Source organism: Gracilinanus agilis, chromosome 3 (genome assembly GCF_016433145.1).
Source record: "Gracilinanus agilis isolate LMUSP501 chromosome 3, AgileGrace, whole genome shotgun sequence".
Lineage (NCBI taxonomy): Eukaryota > Metazoa > Chordata > Mammalia > Didelphimorphia > Didelphidae > Gracilinanus > Gracilinanus agilis.
In genome coordinates this window covers 491,164,603-491,185,615 of record NC_058132.1, presented here as the reverse complement: position 1 = coordinate 491,185,615, position 21,013 = coordinate 491,164,603, and the positions used below count along the sequence as shown (strand labels likewise).

At 38.1% G+C, this 21,013-nt stretch overlaps 1 protein-coding gene across 2 annotated transcripts in view; it reads left to right on the top strand.

Moving 5' to 3' along the window:
• Positions 1 to 21,013, top strand: part of TBC1D8 (TBC1 domain family member 8) — a 158,389-nt gene that overhangs the window by 127,749 nt on the left and 9,627 nt on the right. For both annotated transcript variants that reach the window (XM_044670436.1, XM_044670435.1), the window contains exons 6-13: positions 3,337 to 3,544; positions 5,639 to 5,833; positions 8,576 to 8,746; positions 11,184 to 11,334; positions 13,916 to 14,130; positions 16,037 to 16,154; positions 18,933 to 19,218; positions 20,847 to 20,976. In XM_044670436.1, the coding sequence (XP_044526371.1) occupies positions 3,337 to 3,544; positions 5,639 to 5,833; positions 8,576 to 8,746; positions 11,184 to 11,334; positions 13,916 to 14,130; positions 16,037 to 16,154; positions 18,933 to 19,218; positions 20,847 to 20,976 (1,474 nt within the window). The remainder of the gene's footprint in view (positions 1 to 3,336; positions 3,545 to 5,638; positions 5,834 to 8,575; positions 8,747 to 11,183; positions 11,335 to 13,915; positions 14,131 to 16,036; positions 16,155 to 18,932; positions 19,219 to 20,846; positions 20,977 to 21,013) is intronic.

Below are 21,013 nucleotides of genomic sequence, written 5' to 3'. Positions count from 1 at the left end.
TAGCTTGGAAATGTCTCGATTCCACGTACCTTCCACGCTGTGTCCTGTTGTGGGGTTCCTCCGTTCGTCTGGACTTGTTTTTATGTCCCCTTGAGGAGTTTTGTGTGTTTCGGTCAGGAGAGGTTAAGAGCTGCTTCTTACTCTGCTGCCATCTTAACCCGGAACCTGCAAATGTGATTTTGATAATATAAAGGAGAACAAAAATGGAGAAAGAAAAATATAGACCAATTTCCCTAATGAATATTGATGCTAAAAATTAAGTAAAATACTAGCAAGGAGATTATAGCAATTATATTATGTGATTATATCACAAAGATACACTATGACCAAGTAGAATTATACCAGGAATGCAAGGCTGGTTCAGTGTTAGGAAAACTATCAGCATAATTGACTATAACAATTACAATAAAAATAACATGACTATATCAATAGATGCAGAAAAAGGGGGGCAACTAGGTGGGTTAGTAAATTGAGAGCCATGATTAGAAAGGAGATCCTAGCTTCAAATCTGGCCTCAGACACTTCCTGGCTGTGTGACCCTGGGCAAGGCACTTGGCCCCCATTGCCTAGCTCTTACCACTCTTCTGCCTTAGAACCAATATGCAGTATTGATTCTAAGATGGAAGGTAAGGGTTTAAAAAAGCAAACTAGAAGGCAAAGGAATCCATTTCTTAAAATGATAAGTAGTATCTATCTAAAACCAGGTACAAGCATTATTTGTAACAAGGATAAATTTGAAGCCTTTCCAAAATGATAAGAAATGAAGAAAGGATGTCCATTATCACCACAATTATTCACTATTGTACTTGAAATACTAGACAAGAAAAAATAAGACAAAATAAGACAAGAAAAAAGAAATTGAAGGAAAAAATAGGCAATAAAGAAACAAAACTATCCTCTTTGCAGATGATATGATGATATAGTTAGAGAATCAACTAAAAAAACTAGTTGAAACAATGAATAACTTCAGCAAAGTTGTGGAATGTAAAATAAATCCACATAAATCATCAGCATTTCTACATACTCCCAATAAAACCCAAAAGGAAGAGAGAGAAAAAGAAATTCCATTTATATATGTAGAGACAATATAAAATACTTGGTTCTACCTGTCAAGATAAACCCAGTAACTATATGAACACAAATTACAAAGCACTTTTCATTCAAATAAGGACAGATCTAAACAACTGTTAAATATTAATTGCTCATGGGGTGGGCCAAGCCAAATAATAAAAATGACAATTGTTAATTTACTTATCCAGTGTCATACAAATCAAACTACCAAAGAGCTAGAAATGTAGAGCTAGAAAAAGTAGTAACAAATTTAACTAGAAGAATAAAAGGTCAAGAATAGCAAGAGAATCAATGAAAAAAAAAAAGTAAAGGAGACAGCAGTTCCAGATTTCAAGCTATACTACAGTGATAATCATCAAAACAATCTGGCACTTGCTAAGAAATAGGGTGGTGAATTGGTGAAATAGATTAGGTACACAATGCACAGTAGTAAAAGACCATAGTCATCTTAATTAGCAACTTAATAAGCCCCAAAATGCAAGCTTTGGGGGTAGGAATTGAATATTTGACAAAAATTGCTGGGATAACTAAAAAGCAATTTGGCTGAAACTATGCATAGACAAGTATCTTACATTGTATAACAAGATATGGTCAAAATGAATAAATTATTTAGGCATAAAAGTATGATTTCACAAGTAAATTAGAGGAACATGGAAAAATGTACTTGTCAGATTTATGGGTAAAGGAAGATTTCTAACCAAACAAGACATAAAGGAGATTACAAGAAGTAAAATAGATTATTTTGATTACATGAAATAAAAAACTGTTTGCATAAACAAAACAAATGCAGCCAAAATTAGAAGGAAAACGGGAAACTGGAGTGGACTCAGAATTTGGAGCAATTTTCTCTGACAAAGGCATTTCTCAAATATTTAGGGAACTGAGCCAAATTTATAAAAAATAAGAGCCACTTCCCAATCAATCAATAAATAGTCAAAGGATATGAACAAGCAATTTTCAGAGAAAGGAATCAAAGCTATCAATAGTCACATGAAAAATTGCTTTAAAACACTACAGACTAGAGAAATGCAGATTAAAACAACTCTGAGATACAACCTCACATCTTCAGAATGACTAACATAATAGAAAAGGAAAATGACAAAAATAATGGATAGAATGTAGAAAAAAATGGGACATTAATGAACTTTTAAAAAAGTCTTTCTGCCCTAGTAAAGTTTAAGACAGAAGGACAAGTCTAGGCAAACAAGGTTAAGTGACTTGCCCAGGATCACAGAGGAAGTGTCTGAGACCAGTTGGAACCCAGGTAATCCTGACTTCAGACCTAGCACTCTGTCCCTTGAGACACATAGCTGGCCTGCTAATGCACTGTTGGTGAAATTGTGAACTATTTTGGAGAACAATTTGGAATTACATCCAAAGGGTTATAAAATTGTGCATAAACTTTGATCCAGCAATACTACTGTTTGGTCTGTATCCCAAAGAAATCAAAGAAAAATGAAAAGGATCTATTTGTTCAAAAATATTTATTGTAGCTCTTTTTGTGGTGGCAAAATATTGGAAATTGAGGAGATGCCCATCAATTGAGGAATGGCTGAACAAACTGTGGTATATAAGGGTGATGGAATGCTATTGTATTATAAGAAATGATGAGCAAGATGGTTTCAGAAAAACCTGGGAAGACATATAAACAAATGGAAAGTGAAGTGAGTAGAACCAGGAGACCATTGTTCACAGTAACAGCTTTATTGGAATGATGATCAGCTGTGATTGAGACAATGATCCAAGACAATACCAAAAGACCCATGATGAAAAATGCTAAATTCCAGAGACAGAACTAATGAAGGCTGAGAGCAGATGGAAGCATACTTTGTGTTTTCTTTTACAAGATAGTTAATATGGAAAGGTTTTGCATGATCTCACATATATAATCAAATTGCTTGCCTTCTCAAGGAGGGAGGGAAGAATTTGGAATTCAAAAATAAAAAGGAATGGTTACTTCATTAAACAAAGTTCAGTGTAAAGGGTACAAATACAAAATAATTCTTTCCAAGTTCATCTTACAAAGTAGGCATATATAATTTAATGTGTCTAATTCAAGTCCACATGATTTGTTTTTTGTTTTGTTTTGTTTTTAACTTCGAAATACCAGGGTTGGAAGAGAGTGTGTGTGTGTGTGTGTGTGTGTGTGTGTGTGTGTGTGTGTGTGTGTGTGTTTGTTTTTTTTGTTTGTTTGTTTTATTTTCCTTTTCCAACTAACTTCTCCCATTAAAAAAAATTTTTTTTTCTCTTTCCCTCCCTTACAAGGGATCTGGAAGCCAGAGCACAAAATGAGTTCTTTCGGGCCTTCTTCAGGTTGCCAAGGAAGGAGAAACTACATGAAGTTGTAGACTGTTCTCTGTGGACACCATTTAGCCGCTGTCACACAGTGGGACGGATGTTTGCTTCTGATAGTTATGTCTGTTTTGCCAGCAAAGAAGATGGCTGTTGTAACGTCGTCCTTCCACTTAGAGAGGTAGAATCTGTCTCTGGATCTGTTTGTTGGTTTTTTTTTTTCCTGTTTTATGGGAGTATATTCTTTTTGCACATCTTTTCCACTTTATGCCATAACTGGAGCAATGTTAGGTGAAGCTGTAACAGAAGAAACAGCTTTCTTTCCCAGGTCAGAGATGAGTTTCTAAATGTGTTAGTCTTCCTCTCACATAATGCAGTGGAAAACAAACCAAAAAAAAAACCTTGTTTTTCTTTGCTTTCTCTATTCTATTGAGAACTGAAAAAAAATTTTTTTAGGTGACTAGAAAAACAGCCTACCCTGACATGTATAGTATCAATAAGGCTGTTATTAAGAATACACATGTAGCAATTAAAGCTTTTCTAAGGATTGTCAGGGGAGAGAGAAAAGAACTCACTCCTTTGCAGTTCCCCTCACTAACTCTCCAGCCCCTAAAAAAATTTTTTTGGGGGGTGGGTTTAAATTTTTTAAAAAGTAAGCCGTGTGGGCTTTATGGTCTCTTAGTATTTTATTTAAAATTAAAAAATAATTCCTTGGGATTGCAAAAGGTATGAGTTTAAATGAGTTAAGAATATCCAGTTTAAATGAGTTAAGAATATCCAGAATAATAAGTAATTCAAATAATAAAAAAAAATGAGGTTCAATCATTTCAGTGGTGTCTGACTGTGACTCCATTTGGGGTTTTCTTAGCAAAGATATTGGAGTGGTTTACCATTTCCTCGTCCAGATTATTTATAGATGGGGAAACTGAGGCAAATAGGATTACAAGTCTTGCCCAGGGACACATAGCTAGTGTCTGAGGCCAGATTTGAGCTCAAGAAGATAAGTCTTTCTGACTCCTGGATGGGCACTTTATCTACTGTGCTACCTAGCTGCACATTCTCCCCACCTCACCCCACCCTGCAAAGAATACTTAAAACTAATAAATTTTTCTAGTGGAAACAGCAATGATATGAAAATTTTAAAATCTAGGTTTACTCCCAGATCTCGAGCAGCTGATTCAGTGACCTCAGGCTATTTGGTTCATCCCTGCCTCAGTTTCCCTTTTTATAAATTGAAGGTGATACCTGTGGTCCAGGTAACAAGTGCAGGTCAAAGAAAGACAAGAACAGACTTGAAATATGTCCTAGCAACAATGGAAACAAAAACTATAACACAGCAGGGACATCTCATCGAAGCCAGATGTTTCCTGAGTGATGATGTAAGAATATGGAAGATAGATATGTGTGTGTGAGAAGCCGAATGAGCTTTTCTAAAATTAGTGCTAAACATGTGATAATAATGATGTGGTCGTAATTATTTCTTATTCATAGCAACAGTGAGAACACTCAAAATAATCAGAGAGATTAAGATTTGGCTGGGAGGCAGCATGGAAGAGTGAACGACTGAGGCTTATGTACTGGGGCTGATTCATCCTGGCTCAGTACCAGGCCAGTCATCTCATTTCTCACTGCCCCAGGCAACTCTTAGACTATAATTTGCAGACCAGCAGCTGATCTGAATTTTCCTTACTGGGAGTATCCTATATTAATTAAATCACAGGTCTGACCAAGGTGAAAAAAATTAAAGAAGGATTTTTTACAAGTCAACTCTTGCATTCTCTGAGGATTTCTTAAATTCACCTCATTTTAAAAATTATTATTTTTTTATTTATATTTATTTTGTATTATATATTTTTGTATATTTGTATTTATTTATTTTTAATGATCTTACTAATTTGGGTTCTGGTGGTTCTTTAACCAACACCTGGAGACAGTGAAAACCTTTATTCTCAGACACTTTAAAAAAAAACAACCCCAAAACTTCATTTTCTGTCTTAGAATCAATACAGTATGTTAGTTCCAAGGCAGAAGAGTTTGGGTAAGGATTAGGCCATGGGGGTTAAGTGATTCAGTTGGGAAGTGCCTCGGATTTTGGACCACCCAGCACCTTTCTTCTCGAGGTATGGCTCTCTATCCACTGGACCACCTAGCCACCCCTACACAGATACTTTTGGTTGCAGTTACCTTTCTGTTTCTAAGTTTTTTTCCTGAATGTTCAATGAAATGACTTCTCCTTCATATTTTGGCATGTGTTCATTTTTTTTTAAAAAAACAGGTAGTGAGCATAGAGAAAATGGAAGACACCAGTCTCCTTCCTAATCCCATCATTATCAGTATAAGGAGCAAGATGGCCTTTCAGTTCATTGAACTCAAGAATAGAGAGAGTTTGGTGGAAAACCTGCTCATGAGGCTGAAACAGGTTCATGCTAACAGCCCGGCACATTACAACACCTTGAAAAATGAAGATATGGTATGATGCTTCAGATATATGATACAATGCACATATGCATATATATGTATGCATATATATATGTCAGATGAATATATGGAGATCTTGGCTCAAATATCTATGCATATTTATATACATGTCTCTACATAGACATCTATAGACGTATGTGTGTAATATGTTATATATATTGTATAAATGGAGATTTTGAACCTTGGACTTCATCCCCCACAAATCCTGTAGTATTTCCCAAAATTCCCTTTAATCTCTCCTGTGCCACCACATTTGCGTGGTCACATTATTGTTTTATAGGTTCTGTAGCTCCTCCCTCTTTTCTCTTTTTGCTCTCGGGAGCAGGCTGAATAACTAGGTCTTTTACTTTAGTTATTATTAATAAAACTTTATTAACTATAATACTTTGTTATTGGATATCAATTATAAAATCCACACTATATATATGCCCAGTTTATATGACATACTCAGAAGTTGCAGTTATGAACACTTTTTTTTTGTTTTTTTAAAAGTTGATTCCAAGTCTATAAAAATTAAGATTTTCTTAGAAATTCTGGGTAATGTGGAAAACAAAAAAGGGCACTTTGACCTTTTGGGTTGAGGCTCTAGGCGAGGATATTTATTGGATTCTATGGGAGGATGTGCCTAGCAGGCTATTGGGTTTGTTTTCTCCCTCTGCCCACATAAGCTATCTCAAGATTTCTCTGTGCAAGATACAGAAATGATTGTCACTTGACTCCAAAGCCAAAATTATTGGTGCCTTATAATTACTGAGACCTGTTGATGAATCAAGAATGCAGATAAATTATAGTGTTGCTATTGAATAGCACTTCTGATGTATTTATTGCCAGGCACGGGAGAGGAACCTTGACAGGAGTTCAGCTCTCATCTGATAGGGATGAGAAACACAATGCATTTCCCAGAACAGAATTGCAGGGAAGAGAAGTAGATGTTATGGAAATAACTAACATGGTAATTGGTGGGAGGTGGGTTTATTATTCCTTCCCTATTCATCTTCTCTCTATACAAATTTAGACTCTTAATAATTTATTTTCTTTTACTCTTCATCTTATTTCATTTCTTTAATCCACCGAATATCTAACAGGGGGCAGGCCAAAGAAATGAGCAAACTTTTTTGTCTATAGTTCTCCCAAGATGGTTTGAAGAATTTGAAACTAAAAGTCTAAGCTAGATAAAGGTTAACTTATAAAACTCAATGTATTAGGGGCAGCGAGATGGCTCAGTGGCTAGAGAACCAGGCCTAAAGAGGGGAGGTCCTGGATTTAAATTTGGCTTCAGATACTTCCTAGCTGTGTGACTATGGGAAAGTCACTTAAACCCAATTGCCTAGCTTTTTTTTTTAAATTTTTTATTTTTTTTATTACTGCTTCAGTAATACACATAGCATTGATTCTAAAACAGAAGGTAAGGATTAAAAAAACAAAAACAAACTAAAAAAATAACAGCCCATTAAAGAATGCCTTCTTTAGGGTATTAGTTTCAAGTTTTTTGGTTAGTTATTGGTGGACTATTTAAGCTCTAGATATTTGTTTGATTTCCCCTTCTTGTACCCCACACCCAGCCCCCACCTCTAACTGCTTTCAGAATTTAAGATAAGGATTTCCTGGAGGCTTTTCTAACCTTTTTCTCTAACCTTTGGGCTCTAACACAAACCCCATGGTCAGGCATTTAAAGCCTTTTTTAACTTGCCTCCAAACTACCTTTCCAGGCTTCATACATTCTTTGTGTGGGCCTGCCAAACTGGCCTTTTTACTCTTCTCATCCATGGTATTTTATCTCTTCTCTCTTGTGATTTTGCACAGGCTGTCCCCCAGAGTTAGAATGCACTCTATTCTGACCTTGATCTCTCCTAGTTTCCTTCAAAGCTCAGCTCAAAAGCCATCTCCTATGGGTCTTTTTCTGGGTATAGAGAGTTTCCTTGCTGGGAATTAATTCCCTATGTCCACAAAGTCACAGGCCTGAGCCAAAACACAAACAGATAGTATTCTATAATGCATTTAGCCTCTGCAAATTCACCCTGCCCAGCATAGAATTTTTGCTTCAAATTCTTCAAACAATCACTGAGAGTTATAAATCAGGAGATGAGAGTGAGGGTTGGGGTGGAAAGGAGGAAAGAGGATGCTGGTGAGCCACTGCACTAAGTAGCCAGATATCAGGGACAGTATTACTGCCCAAGAGGCACACCCACAGAGGCTACTTCTGCTACCCCAGTTTCTAGCTCTACCTTCCCTTAACCTCCTGTTCTCTTTTTCCTTTCCAGTAGAACTGATGTGGATAGACAAGATTAGTAAAACAACTCTTCTTATCCTGTTCCCTCCCACAAAGGAGCTTATATCCATTTTAGAATAGTAAGGAATAGAAAAAACGTTTGGCACATGAAATTTTCCTTTTAGAAGCAATATTTGGAGACACATCTATGTTGTTTTGGCAGTTACCTGCTTTTTCTTATTTTCAAAAGAAAAGTCACAAAGATGTCAGTCTTCTTGTTTTGGCACCTCTGCTTTGTGTGTGTCCTGTTAAGGAACAAAGTAAAACCTCACGGTGGACAATTCCTTTGAAAAGGCAAAGCCTTGTTGTATTTAATTCCTTGTTGTATTAGTATCATCTCTTAAACCACAGCTGGCTAGGCAGACTTTAAAATTGTAGTTGTCTGTTATGTGTTGGTGGGAAGCCCAAAGCAATTCCACAACCTTAATTAAGCAAGAATCAAATCCCTCCATTTTTCCTTTTCAGACATCTGCTCTTTTTCAGTCAACAAGTGTGAACAATGACCCAAAGTTTGGGACTCTCAAAATGTCTCCCAATGGTAACAAAGTTGACAAAGAAACTAGCCCTCTGCCAAATTCTGAGGCATTGATGGCTGTCTTCCACCAGACCGGAAACCAGAGCCCAGATTCTAGAATGGTAGGTACAATTCACCTTCTTTCTCTAGCCCTCATGCTTTTATTTATTTGTTTATTTATTCATTCATTCATTTATTTTTAAATTTTATTTAATTAATTTAGAATATTTTTCAATGGTTACATGATTCATATTCTTTCCCTCCCTCCTCCCTCCCCCCTCCTATAGCCAAAGAGCAAGTCAGCTGGGTTTTACATGTATCATTAGTCAAGACCTATTTTCATATTATTAATATTTGCAATAGAATGATTGTTTAGAGTCAGTATCCCCAATCATGTCCCCATTGAACCATGTGATCAGGGAAATTTTTTTTCTGTGTTTCTGCTCCCACAGTTCTTTCTCTGAATGTGGATAGCGTTCTTTCTCATAAGTCCCTCAGAATTGTTCTGGATCATTGTTGCTAGTAGAAAAGTCCATTACATTTGATTGTACCACAGTGTATCAGTCTCTGTGTACAATGTTCTCCTGGTTCTGTTCCTTTTGCTCTGCATCAATTCCTGGAAGTCATTCCATTTCATATGGAATTCCTCCAGTTCATTATTCCTTTTAGCACAATAATATTCCATCACCATCAGATACCACAATTCGTGTGTAGCCATTCCCCAATCAAAGAGCATCCCCTCATTTCCAATTTTTTACCACCATAAAGAGTGAAGCTATAAATATTTTCGTACAAGTCTTTTTCCTTATTATCTCTTTGGGGTACAAACCCAGTGGTGGTATGGCTGGATCAAAAGGCAGGCAGTCTTTTAAAGCCCTTTGTAGCCTCCATACTTTAAAAAAAAATCCATACCTTCCATCTTAGTAATAGTTCTAAGACAGAAAGGTAAGAGCTAGGCAAACAGGATTAAGTAACTTGCCTGGTCACATAACTAGGAAGTGTCTAAGTTTGAACCCAGGTCCTTTTGACTACAGACCTGGTGCTCTATCTACAGAGCCACCTAGCTGCCCTGAGATCTTTTTTGCCGCCATGCTTTAACACAGACCCAGATGGGCTAACTGTGGGATTTGGCTTAGAGAGTAGTGAGCCCAGGAAATAGTTTTCTTATTAGCTTATTATGGGCTAACATTTACTCTGTACCTCTGTGTGCTTGTCTCTAGAAGGCCACAAGTCTCCATCCAAATCTCTGTGCCCAATCTCACAGCTGTTTTTTGTTTATTCCATGTTCAAACATGGAAGCTTTCCAGGTCATGCTCCATGCTCCCTAAGATATGATAAGAGAAAGTGCCCATATTGGTTTATCTTCTTAAAGATGATGGCATTGCTTTCAACTTTCCTAAAAACCTTTGCATTCATTGCTTTTACCACCTGTGTGATTTTGGGGAAATCACTGTTTCTTTAGCCCTTAGTGTCCCCACTTTAAAGTAGAGTAGGTAGACTTTGAAGTCCCTTCACCTCTTTATTTGTGATCTTACTTCCAATCCTTCCAGCTGTGTCATTTGCCTAGTTTGCAGAGTAAGATGTTTCCTGCCTCAGCTCCATACCATTTCTCTGATAAAATCAGGAGTAAAGGATGGAAAGGTGGGATGGACCTCATCACTTACCATTTTCATGTTGTCTTCTCAGCCAAAATGGCACCCAATGTTTTACCAGTTCTAAGATTCTATGCATAGCTAAAATATAGATCTTTAAGGTATTAGCATTGTTGATGATAAATAAGAACACTATGATCTTGCAATGAGTGAACCTATGGTCCTGAGATTTTTAAATAGCTTTGCTCAGCTTCTAATCACATTAATATTCCCTAAACCTCATCTTAGTAACTGGCTCCAATTCTCCCTCTCTTCCCCCACCCCACAACTTTAATTAAGGATTGCTAAGAACACCCAGATTGAGCTTTTCTTCCTTCACCCTCCTCTTCACCAACCCACTCCATATGCTATTCTCAGGGATGTCCTGAAGGTTAACAGACAGGAGGAGGACATGAGAGATGGCATAAAATAATCGACCCCCGAATAAGGAGGTTGATTTCTATCTGATTTCTGTTGTATCTTGTTTCAGATAATGGAAGTGGAAGATTTCTTGAGTTCACGTAATTTCCTTTATTCCTGCCTGTCCTCCAAATCCTAGAACAGAAAAGGGGGAGGGAGGTGTCAGGAGAAGGTCTCTCTCTTTCCTGCCTGCCTGCCCAAGGCCACCCAGTAACTAGAGCAGACAATGGAGACTGTTCTGTGCTCTGATGCTTTCAGAGGAGATTGCCATGGTCTCTTCTGGCAGCTGTTGCAGCATTAAGTCCTCAGCCTGCAATCATTGTCACGAGGTACTTTGGTAGGAAATCTTGTTCCTCTTGTTAAGCTTTGCCACTGAGGCTTAATTGTCTGTAATTGCTGGCTTCTCAATGAACTTCCTCTTCTATTATATCCTGTGCTCTAAAAAAACATGGTGGGAGCATGTGGATGGTGTATGCCATACCTGAAATATGCACATTATGGTTTCTAGTCAAGAGAACAAATCAAAGCAAGTCTATGGAGTGACCATTTTGTGGAATATGGCAGAACCGTGTGTATGTTTCGTACAGAAAAGATTCGCAAGCTTGTTGCCATGGGAATCCCTGAATCTTTACGGGGGAAACTCTGGCTCCTGTTTTCAGGTAAAAATTTATTTTGCTATTTTTCTTGTATCTTTAACAAAATGTTAGTTTTGGACATTACTTATGAATGGAGGTCAAGGTTGGAGGAATTTTTCTGGGTCCAGCGGAGTCAGCCATACTTGTTTTTCATTGTGGAATCTCAAACATTAAGGACTTCTTAAGCCTGAACATTTTCGTTTCTGACTCTGGGCAAATCCCTAAAGCATTTGGAGTCTGTCTTCTCAACTATAAGATTATCTAAGATCTATAAATTAGAAGATTCTCTGTATATGATAGTTATACCTCCATTAACAAATCCTTTAGGAAGGAAGTGGCTTCATAAAAAATGTTGACTCTGTAAGTGACCCAATTTGATATCATCCAGTCCAACCCCTTAATTACACCGATAAGGAAACTGAGGCCCAGAAAGGTTGTTGGTTTGTCTCAAGTTTTCTATAATATGTTAGAGGTAGAGTTGGGTATCTAGATCTCCTGACTCCTGTGCTAATGTTTGGCCTCAGTGAAGTGAGTCCTGTTAAAATGAACAAATAAGCCAAAGATCTCCTGTGAACTTACACAGCACGGATTTGCTGCTGTTTGCAGCTGTATGATAAAAATACCTCAGTGTGCTGTTTCTGTCCAGCTAAAGGCATCTAGGACCCCCCCTAGACAAAACTGTGAAGTCTTTGAAGCTTGTCCTCTGCTCCTACCTTGCTTTTCCTGTGTTCTTGCTGGCTTAGATGCCCCCAAGCCCTCTTGTTTTCTTCTATCAAAGGAGAGAAATTAGTAGCCAGTCACACTTGATTGACCAACTCACTTCCCTCTGAGGAAATTTATTCACATAAAATGTTGTCTCATTTAGCCATTTTGGGCCATATTTATAAGGTGCAGAAGAGTTCTTAGCATCAGATTTCCACATAGATATTAGGGTTATTCCCCTAAAGACATCATCATGATTATGAACAGAACTAGAGACAGATGTTTAAATAGGGGTACCATTTTGAAATAATGTTCTAAATATAAATGCATCTGTTTAATGCGGAGAGGTTGGGCTAAGCCTGGGAGGGATGGAGTAGATGGGAAAGAACTTGGCCCTAGCCCTTTTACCCATTTATTTCCTCTAGTGGCTCAGCACTGCTTCCCAAAGCACCTGGTATTGCTTAACAAAAAACCCCACAGATGCTTCTGACAAGTTTGGGCATTATCTTGGTCACAGTGTATTTCCTGTGCCCACCCTCACACTTCTGTGTGAGGCATCCGATGGTAAATTAAAGAGTTCTAGGCTCCGTGCTCCGTTCTTTAAGAGTCAAAGATATCTCTTCCTGTTTACAAATAGGAAGCAGTGCGGTATAGTGGGAATACCACTGGATTAACAGACTTGGGGATCTAGTCCTGGCAGTGCTACTAGCTAGGTGTGAGATCTCACTTAACCTCTCTCAGCCTCAGATTCCTCATCTTAAAATGAAGATCTTGAACTAGATGAATGCTAAGGCTAAGATTTTAGCAGGGGTCCATGGATAGATTATGGAAGGGAGGTCCTTAGACTAGGAAAAATATTTCCCCAAAAACTATTATTTCCTTTGTAATTCTATGTAGTATATGCATAATATATTTACATATTTATCAATATGATTTAAAATTTTTCATAACTTTTCAATATGAATTATATTATCTTCTCTTTAGTTGAGTATGCATTTTATAAAAGAATGTAATTATACATGTATAGTTTACATTCTTTAATTTTATATATATATTATGCATATAAAAGTGTTACTTTGAAAAAGGGTTCAAGGGCTTCACCAGACTACAGGGAGTCCATGATACACAAGAAATAAAGAATCCCTGCCCTAATATATTTTATAGCTATGTGGTCCTTTCATTTTCTGATGAAGTCTACTGCTCTTCCTAGATCATTAAGACAGCCTCAAATGCTTCATGTAGGTCATTTTGTAGGTGCTTTTATGGATACTGAATGAATGAATATGGATCAAATATTTATTGAGCACCTATTATGTATAGAGCATCCTGCTGGATGCCAGGGGAGATACTAAATTTAGAAAAAACATGCTAGCTGCCCTCATAGAGCTTACATTCTAGTAGGTAATGGTTACTTACATTTATATGACATTATTTTAAGGTTTACAAAGGATTTTATTTGTAGGTCCCTTCAAAAGTAAGTTATTATCTTGGCACTCACTTAGCAAAGTACCTGCATGTAGTAGGTGCTCAATAAGTATTACATGAATTAAAGCAGTGATTCTTAAACTTTTTGGTCTCAGTGCCCCTTTATAATTTAAAAAATTATTGAAGACCCCCACATAGAGCTTTTTTGGTAGGTTATAGCTCCTGACAATTTATTGTATTAGGAATAAAAATATCTTAGTGTTATTATGAAAATAGTTTTGATCTGGAGGTCCCCAAGACCCTTTGAGGGGAAAAAACTATTTTTATTATAATACTAAGATGTTTTAATTCTTAAAATGCTTTTAATTTCTAAAACCAGATAACAAAGATGTTCTTTGACAAATATAACTATATGATGCCATTGTCCTGGAAATAATTCTTAATTCACTTTGCATGTGTATTGTTTAAAACTCCTTAGATGCTGTAACTGATCTTGCCTCTCATCCTGGTTACTATGGGAATCTGGTAGAGGAGTCAATGGGCAAATGTTGTCTAGTAACCGAGGAGATTGAGCGGGATTTGCACCGCTCTCTCCCAGAGCACCCAGCCTTCCAAAATGAAACGGGAATCGCCGCCTTGAGGAGAGTACTGACCGCCTACGCTCACCGGAACCCCAAGATTGGATACTGCCAGGTGAAGTCATGATAAGAGAGAGGATAAAAGAAACCCTCATGTATTAGTTCTCTAGGGGAAATCATCTTTTTTCTTGTCCTACTACTTGAAATGTAAAAAATGAAGAGGGATTAGGATGATGAAGCGTCATGAGTGGCTAATTTACTTTCCGACCCCAGACGAGTTAATGCCCTCCTCCGCCTCAATTTTACTGCCCACAAAATGGGGCTGGTAATTCTCGCATGGCATGTGTAATAATTGAAGATGTGTCAAGAAGTAAGTAAACTCTGCGGGTAGACAGACAGTTGATGTAATGAGAAGCATATGGACAACCAGATATTCCCTCTGTATTTTCAGGATTTCATGAATGAGCTGCATGCTGCTAAGAGTAAAATGAAAACTGAGCAGCAAAAACAACTCTATTTTGTAGAAGTTAGTGGTGGAACTCAAAAATTAAAAGTGTTTAAACTTCCTTTCCAAGAAATAAGTAATATTAGGGGGAATTAAAATCTGTACAAGTCTGTGCATGGCCACTGAACAGTTTGGATCAAATTGCAGTTGCCCTTGGACATTAAGCTGTCTGCCCAATGAATGGGGATGGCCGTAGCCAGACCTGTCTTACGGTGATCTGCTCTAATCCGATGCAGCAACTTAGTGTCTCTATTTTATATGCATCTATTTGGCTACAGTTTCTTTTTGGCATTTTCCAACCCCTGTGACTTAACATGTGAAAACTCACCAGTGAAACCATTTAATAAGCATTCATGAGGCACTTAGCCCATGTGCCTAGAACTGTGTGGTAGGTCCTGGAGTACAAAACCAAAACTGGCCCTGCTTATGTTCTTTTACTTTCCCCTCATCTCCTCATGCAGTGTATCTTTCATACTATGCTTTGATCTGCTCAGAAATCTTCTTTCTGTAATAATAGTATTAGGTAAATGGCTTCATTTGTACATCCTCTGTACCTGAGAATCAGTTTGTATAGATCAAAAAATTTAAATTCTTCTTCTTGGCATTCAGGACCCTATCTAAACCTTTCAATCTTATTTCCCTTTACTTCAGTGATTCCTAAAATGGGCACTACCGTCCCCTGGTGGGTGCTGCAGCAATCCAGGGGAGTGGTGATGGCCACAGGTGCATTCATCTTTCCTATTAATTGCTATTAAAATTAAAAAAAATTAATTTCCAGGGGGCTAAGTAATATTTTTTTCTGGAAAGGGGGTAGTATTCCAAAAAAGTTTGGGAACCACTACTTTACTTCATTCCATGTATACTTAACCAGAATTCACTTTCTGCCTCAAACGAAGCTTATTATTTCCCGCTGGAGGCCACTAGATGGCACGTGGACAAAACATCGGGCCTGATTATAGAAAATAAGGCCTCCCAGTTTGACCCTGAGCAAGCCACTTATCCTCTGTCTGCCAAGGTTTCCTTATCTAGAAAGTGAACATCAAATGAGATAATATATGTAAAGTGTTTCGCACAGCGCCTTGCATAGAGCAGGTGTTTAATCAATGATGATGGCTTAGCACACACTGGAAACTTAATAAATGCACATCCCCCTGAGAGCTCCCCATCCCCAGTGTACCTTTCCCTGTGCTTGGAATAGCTTTTCCTCCTCGTCTGAATTCCCACCATCCTCTGCAGTCTGGTCTCCGTGCTGCCCTTTCCACCGAGGCCCATGAGAATGAAGAGCCTGCCTTTCCATGTGACACTTCAGTGACAGACTTAAAGTGTAATATTGTACATTCTTGTTCTGCATGCGTGCCTCGTAGTCCCACACCTGACTGCCGCTCCACAAGGGTGGGTGCTATCACTGTCTGCCTCATCCGATGCCCTGTCTACAGCAGGTACTGTACATCTCATGAATGTGTGCGCCAAAATGCGTAGTCGGTAACCTGTTCCCTTTTCTGTGACCTCTGTGCAGTCGATGAACATTCTGACATCTGTGCTACTCCTATATGCCAAAGAGGAAGAAGCCTTTTGGCTGCTGGTGGCTGTGTGTGAGCGGATGTTGCCGGATTACTTCAATCATCGAGTCATAGGTAAATGGCTTCATTTGTCCATCCTCCGTACCTGAGGATTGATACCGCGTTGGTGTCAAGTCAGCAGATCCAGAATAGGTAGAAAGTCTGATCATTTAGGTCAGAACTAGCAAACTGACACACCTGCAAAACCCACTTTGGGACCAGAAGATGATTATGATGTAATTGGGTAATGTTTAGTCAAATCAATAAAAAATACAGTATTACATAGAGAATGCTAATTTGTGGTTTTCTAAGTCAGTGTGCGACCTGCAGCAATCCATTTCTTTCTTGGTTTGAAGGCTGTGATTTAGATGATTAAGTACCTAGATGACACAGTGGACAGAGTGCTGGGCCTGGAGTCAGGAAGATGCCTTTTCTTAAAATCAAATGTGATCTCAAACATTTCCTAGCTGTGTGACCCTGGGCAACTCATTGAACCCAGTTTGCCTTAGTTCCCTCATTTGCAAAATGAGCTGGAGAAGGAAATAGCAAACCACTCCAGTACTTTTGCCAAGAAAACCCCAAATGGCTTACAAAAAGTAAGATGTGACTGAAAATGACTGAACAATTGTAGGGCCTGCCAAAAATTAGAGGGCATGCTTCTTGATGTGTTCTGTTTGCAATAGTAATTCCTATATACATACAAGTTTAAAAGTTTTCATTTTTAAAATTAAGGAAAATTGACCTTCTCTTCATTCCACTCTCCACTTCCCCCCAAAAATAAAACTCTTGTATGTATTGTCAAATAAACAAATTCCTGCATTAGCTCTGATTGAGAGAGAGAGAGAGAGAGAGAGAGAGAGAGAGAGAGAGAGAGAGAGAAGCTTCAATCTGCACTCTAATCTTATCTCCTCTCTGTCATGAAAGGAGGGTGTCATGTTTCATCATGAATCCTCTAGAATTGTGGTCAGACATTGCATTGATCAGAGTTCTTAAGTCTTTCAAAGTTGTTTCTCTTTACAAGGTTAAACTGCCCTCCTGGTTCTGCTTTATACAGATTTTTTTTAAGCAACTCAATTTAAAGGAGATTCAGATCAAAAATCTTGATTGAATGTGTACAATGACTGTAGACCAAGTAGGTAATTCACATTAGAGGGTAAATTTTCACTTAGGCTTTAACTCTGTCTGGTTGAGTATTCTTTGTTGATCAAAATAAGGGAGCTCTTTATTTTTCTCACACTGAGGTGAGGTTGCAGCTGCAGATATGAAGAAGGTAGGCAAGCAGGAGAAAAATAGATGATGACGATAATTATGTAAACAAAAACTCTCTAAAATATTTATAGCAGCTCTCTTTGTGGTAGCAAAGAACTGGAAATCGAGGGGATGTCCATCAGTTGGGGAATGGCTGAACAAATTGTGGTAAATGACTGTCATGGAATACTACTACACTATAAGGAATGACAAGCAAGTTAATTTTAAAAACCATGGAAAGAGCTGTCTGCAGTTATGAAAAGCAAAATGAGTAGAACTAAGAGAACATTTTATACATCTTAGAGAATTAATATTTGAATAATTTTTATGTGTTCACCTTCAGGGAAGGAAGTGATAAAAAGAAACATGCAAGATAGAGTTTATGTTTTATATATATAGTTTCTTATCAACTGATGCTTTTTCTGGTGTGGGGAGATGAGGGAGGGAAATTCCCGAGAATTTTGATGTAAATTACAACAAATAAAATTAAAAAATAAAATAAAACCCTGAAAGGCACATGAACTCAGATCTAACACAAGGGCATTCTTTATCCTAGAGGACAGATAATGAAACAACCCACTTACTTCCTTGGTACAGAGGTGGGAGACTATAAGTACAAAGTATTGTATATGGTGCCATATGTGGCAGCTACCTCAAGTTTTCTCATTTCTTGTTCTTGTTTACAAGGGAGGATTCTGTGGTAGTCATGTTGAGAAATGAAATTTGTAGTGGGTAGAGTTAACCTAGGAGTCATAATATCTGGGTCCTAGATCTATCTGTATCCTGTATACCATTTCATACCAAGATTTTGTGGCTCTGGTCAAACCAATTAAACTCTTAGCACTCTAGGCACCTCTCTAAGATGACGAATTGCAAAGCAGATACATAAAGAAGGAATGGTAAAGGGAACATCTCACTAAACCAATGAAGTCAAAAGTTTAGTTTAAAAAATTGCTGAATTATTGATCGCCAGCTATCAGATGCTGATGTGTGGTGAACTTCACCACATCCTCCCTGATGGGAGTGTTTGCTTAGGGGATTTCAGGGCATTTGGGAGATTTGAGTTTGGTGTGCTTCTTTCTGGATAGTTGGGGTGAACAAAAAGGAGGATGTGGGAAATTCAGGACTGCAAAGCTTTGGCTGTATAGTGGAAACCAGGAGTTGGTTTATGACTGGAGATGTGGTCTGGGCAGGAGGGGAACTTCTAACCTCTTCACAGGGACTTACCAGACTTGGTAATTAATTTTGTGGCAGTAGAACCAGATGAAGAAAAATGGCCCTGGTGACTTCTCTCTCTTATGAAAGGCAAGTAGGTGGTGCAGTGAATAAAAGACTGGGCCTATGGTTAGGAAGACCTGAGTTCAAATCTGGTTTCAGACATTTTCAAACTGTGATACTGGGCTGACCAGTCACATAACCTCAGTTTGCCTCAGTTTCCTTGACTGTAGAATGGAGTTAACAATAGCACATACCTCACAGAGATGCTGTGAAGATCAAGTAGGTTATTTGTAAAGCACTTAGAGCAATGTCTGGCATGTATAGGCACTCTATAAATGTTTATTTCCTTCCTTTTCTTATGATTCTTACTTCTAATATTTGTTCCAGGGGCTCAAGTGGACCAGTCAGTCTTTGAGGAACTCATAAGAGAAAGACTTCCAGAACTGGCTGAACACATGAAGGATCTATCCACTCTAGCTTCCATTTCCCTTTCATGGTTCCTGACCCTGTTCCTCAGCATAATGCCCCTAGAAAGTGCCGTGAATGTCGTGGACTGTTTCTTCTATGACGGGATCAAAGCCATCTTCCAGCTGGGGTTAGCAGTACTAGAAGCAAATGCAATGGAGCTGTGTAGCAGTAAAGATGATGGCCAAGCCTTGATGATCCTTAGCAGGTTGGTGACTTTCCCTGACAGACCATGAGTTCTAGAGTTGGCCCTAACACAGACTGTCACAGGGAGAAAAAGTTCCATTACACTGTCATGTTAGAAAGCTGTTTGAGGAGATGCTAAAGTGGTGGGGGGCAGCTGGGTGGCTCAGTGGATTGAGAGCCAGGCCTAGAGATGGGAGGTCCTGGGTTCAAATCTGGCCTCAGACATTTCCTAGCTGTGTGAGGTTAAGTCACTTAACCCTCATTGCCTAGCTCTTACTGCTTTTCTGCCCTGGAACAGTATTAATTCTAACATAGAAGGTAAGGGTTAAAAAAAATCATAAAGGTATGCTGGTGGCATCCTAACCAATAAGGGGGAGGGCACCTACTTGATTTCACTCTACCACTGCCTTCTTTTCAGCATTAGGACTGTTTATGTGGAACACTACTCACCCTTCTACTTCTACAAGTCTGGACTCATCCCTAAGGGTCTTAGCTACTTTCTGAAATAATGCTCAAGTGTATAGTTCTACACTGACTTATCTAGCCCTCATCCCTGATCCAAAAGCCTTTTAGAATAGTGGAGAGAGCACCAGGCCTGGAGTCAGAAGGATCCGAGTTCAAATATAGCCTCAGACACTTCCTAGCTGGAGGACCCTGGGAAAGTCACTTATTGGTGACAGACTAGCCCTTGCCACTCTTCTTAGAATTGATACCAGATAGAAGGCAAGTGTTTAAAAAAAAAAAAAACCAACCCAACATATTTTAGAACCATGTGAAGCAAAGGTGGAAAAAAAGGCCTAACATTTGAACTCAAGTACCAGGCATACTGTTTCTGGTAGTTAATGATTTGGTTGCTAGACTTCAGAATCTGAAGAGCAAGGTTTTAGTCTTGACCATTTCACTTGGATAAATCATTTGACCACACTGTATCTGTTTATTTTTCCATAAAATGGTTGTTGAAGTGCCCATCCTTGGCTATCCCAGAGTTATTAGTGAAGATCAAATGAGATCAGTGTGAAAGCACTTTGGAAAAATAGAGAGCATTTTAACTGTTGGGTTTTTTCTTACAAAGGTGAGCTTACTGGTGTGAGCAGAAAATATATTTCATTACAAATATTCTTTTGTTATCATATAAATAATAGTAAAAAGAATTACTATTTTAGATAACAGATCTTTCACACATGCCATGTCTCATTTAGGCGTGAGAGAATTCACTGAGAGATGACTAGACTTTATTGTATTAGAATCACAAAATAGTTTAATATTTTTTTTGTGATTCAGTAAAAGGCTTTTTCTTTTTTAAAAAATGTATAATATGCTATTGATGTAAGCTTCCACTCAGAATTAGTCAGCTACATTTCTGAATTCAAGTTTAAAAAAAAATTTCCCTGTAGGTTTGCTTTTTAAGTAGTCTTAGTGTCTTTTAAAATCTGTAAAATACTTTATCTCTTTGAAAGTTGAAAGCTATCTTTTTTTTGTTTCAATCATTAGGTATATAATAATGATGTATTATTATTTTTAATAGGATTTATTTCAACATCAAAAAATTGTAACTTTACCATTAAAATTAGACACTGTAAAAAGCAAGAAGTTGATATCATGCTGTGTGGATGATAGCATGTCTTTGAACGGTTTGGTGGTTCTATTTAGGTTCCTGGATCATGTTAAGAATGAAGAAAGCCCTGGACTACCAGTTGGAAATCACCATACCTTTTTCTCTGATGATCAGGAGCCCTTTCCTGTGACAGAAATAGCAGACCTAATTCGGGACTCCTATGAGGTAAGCAGGATCACCTCTGTCTGGTCAACCCTAGATT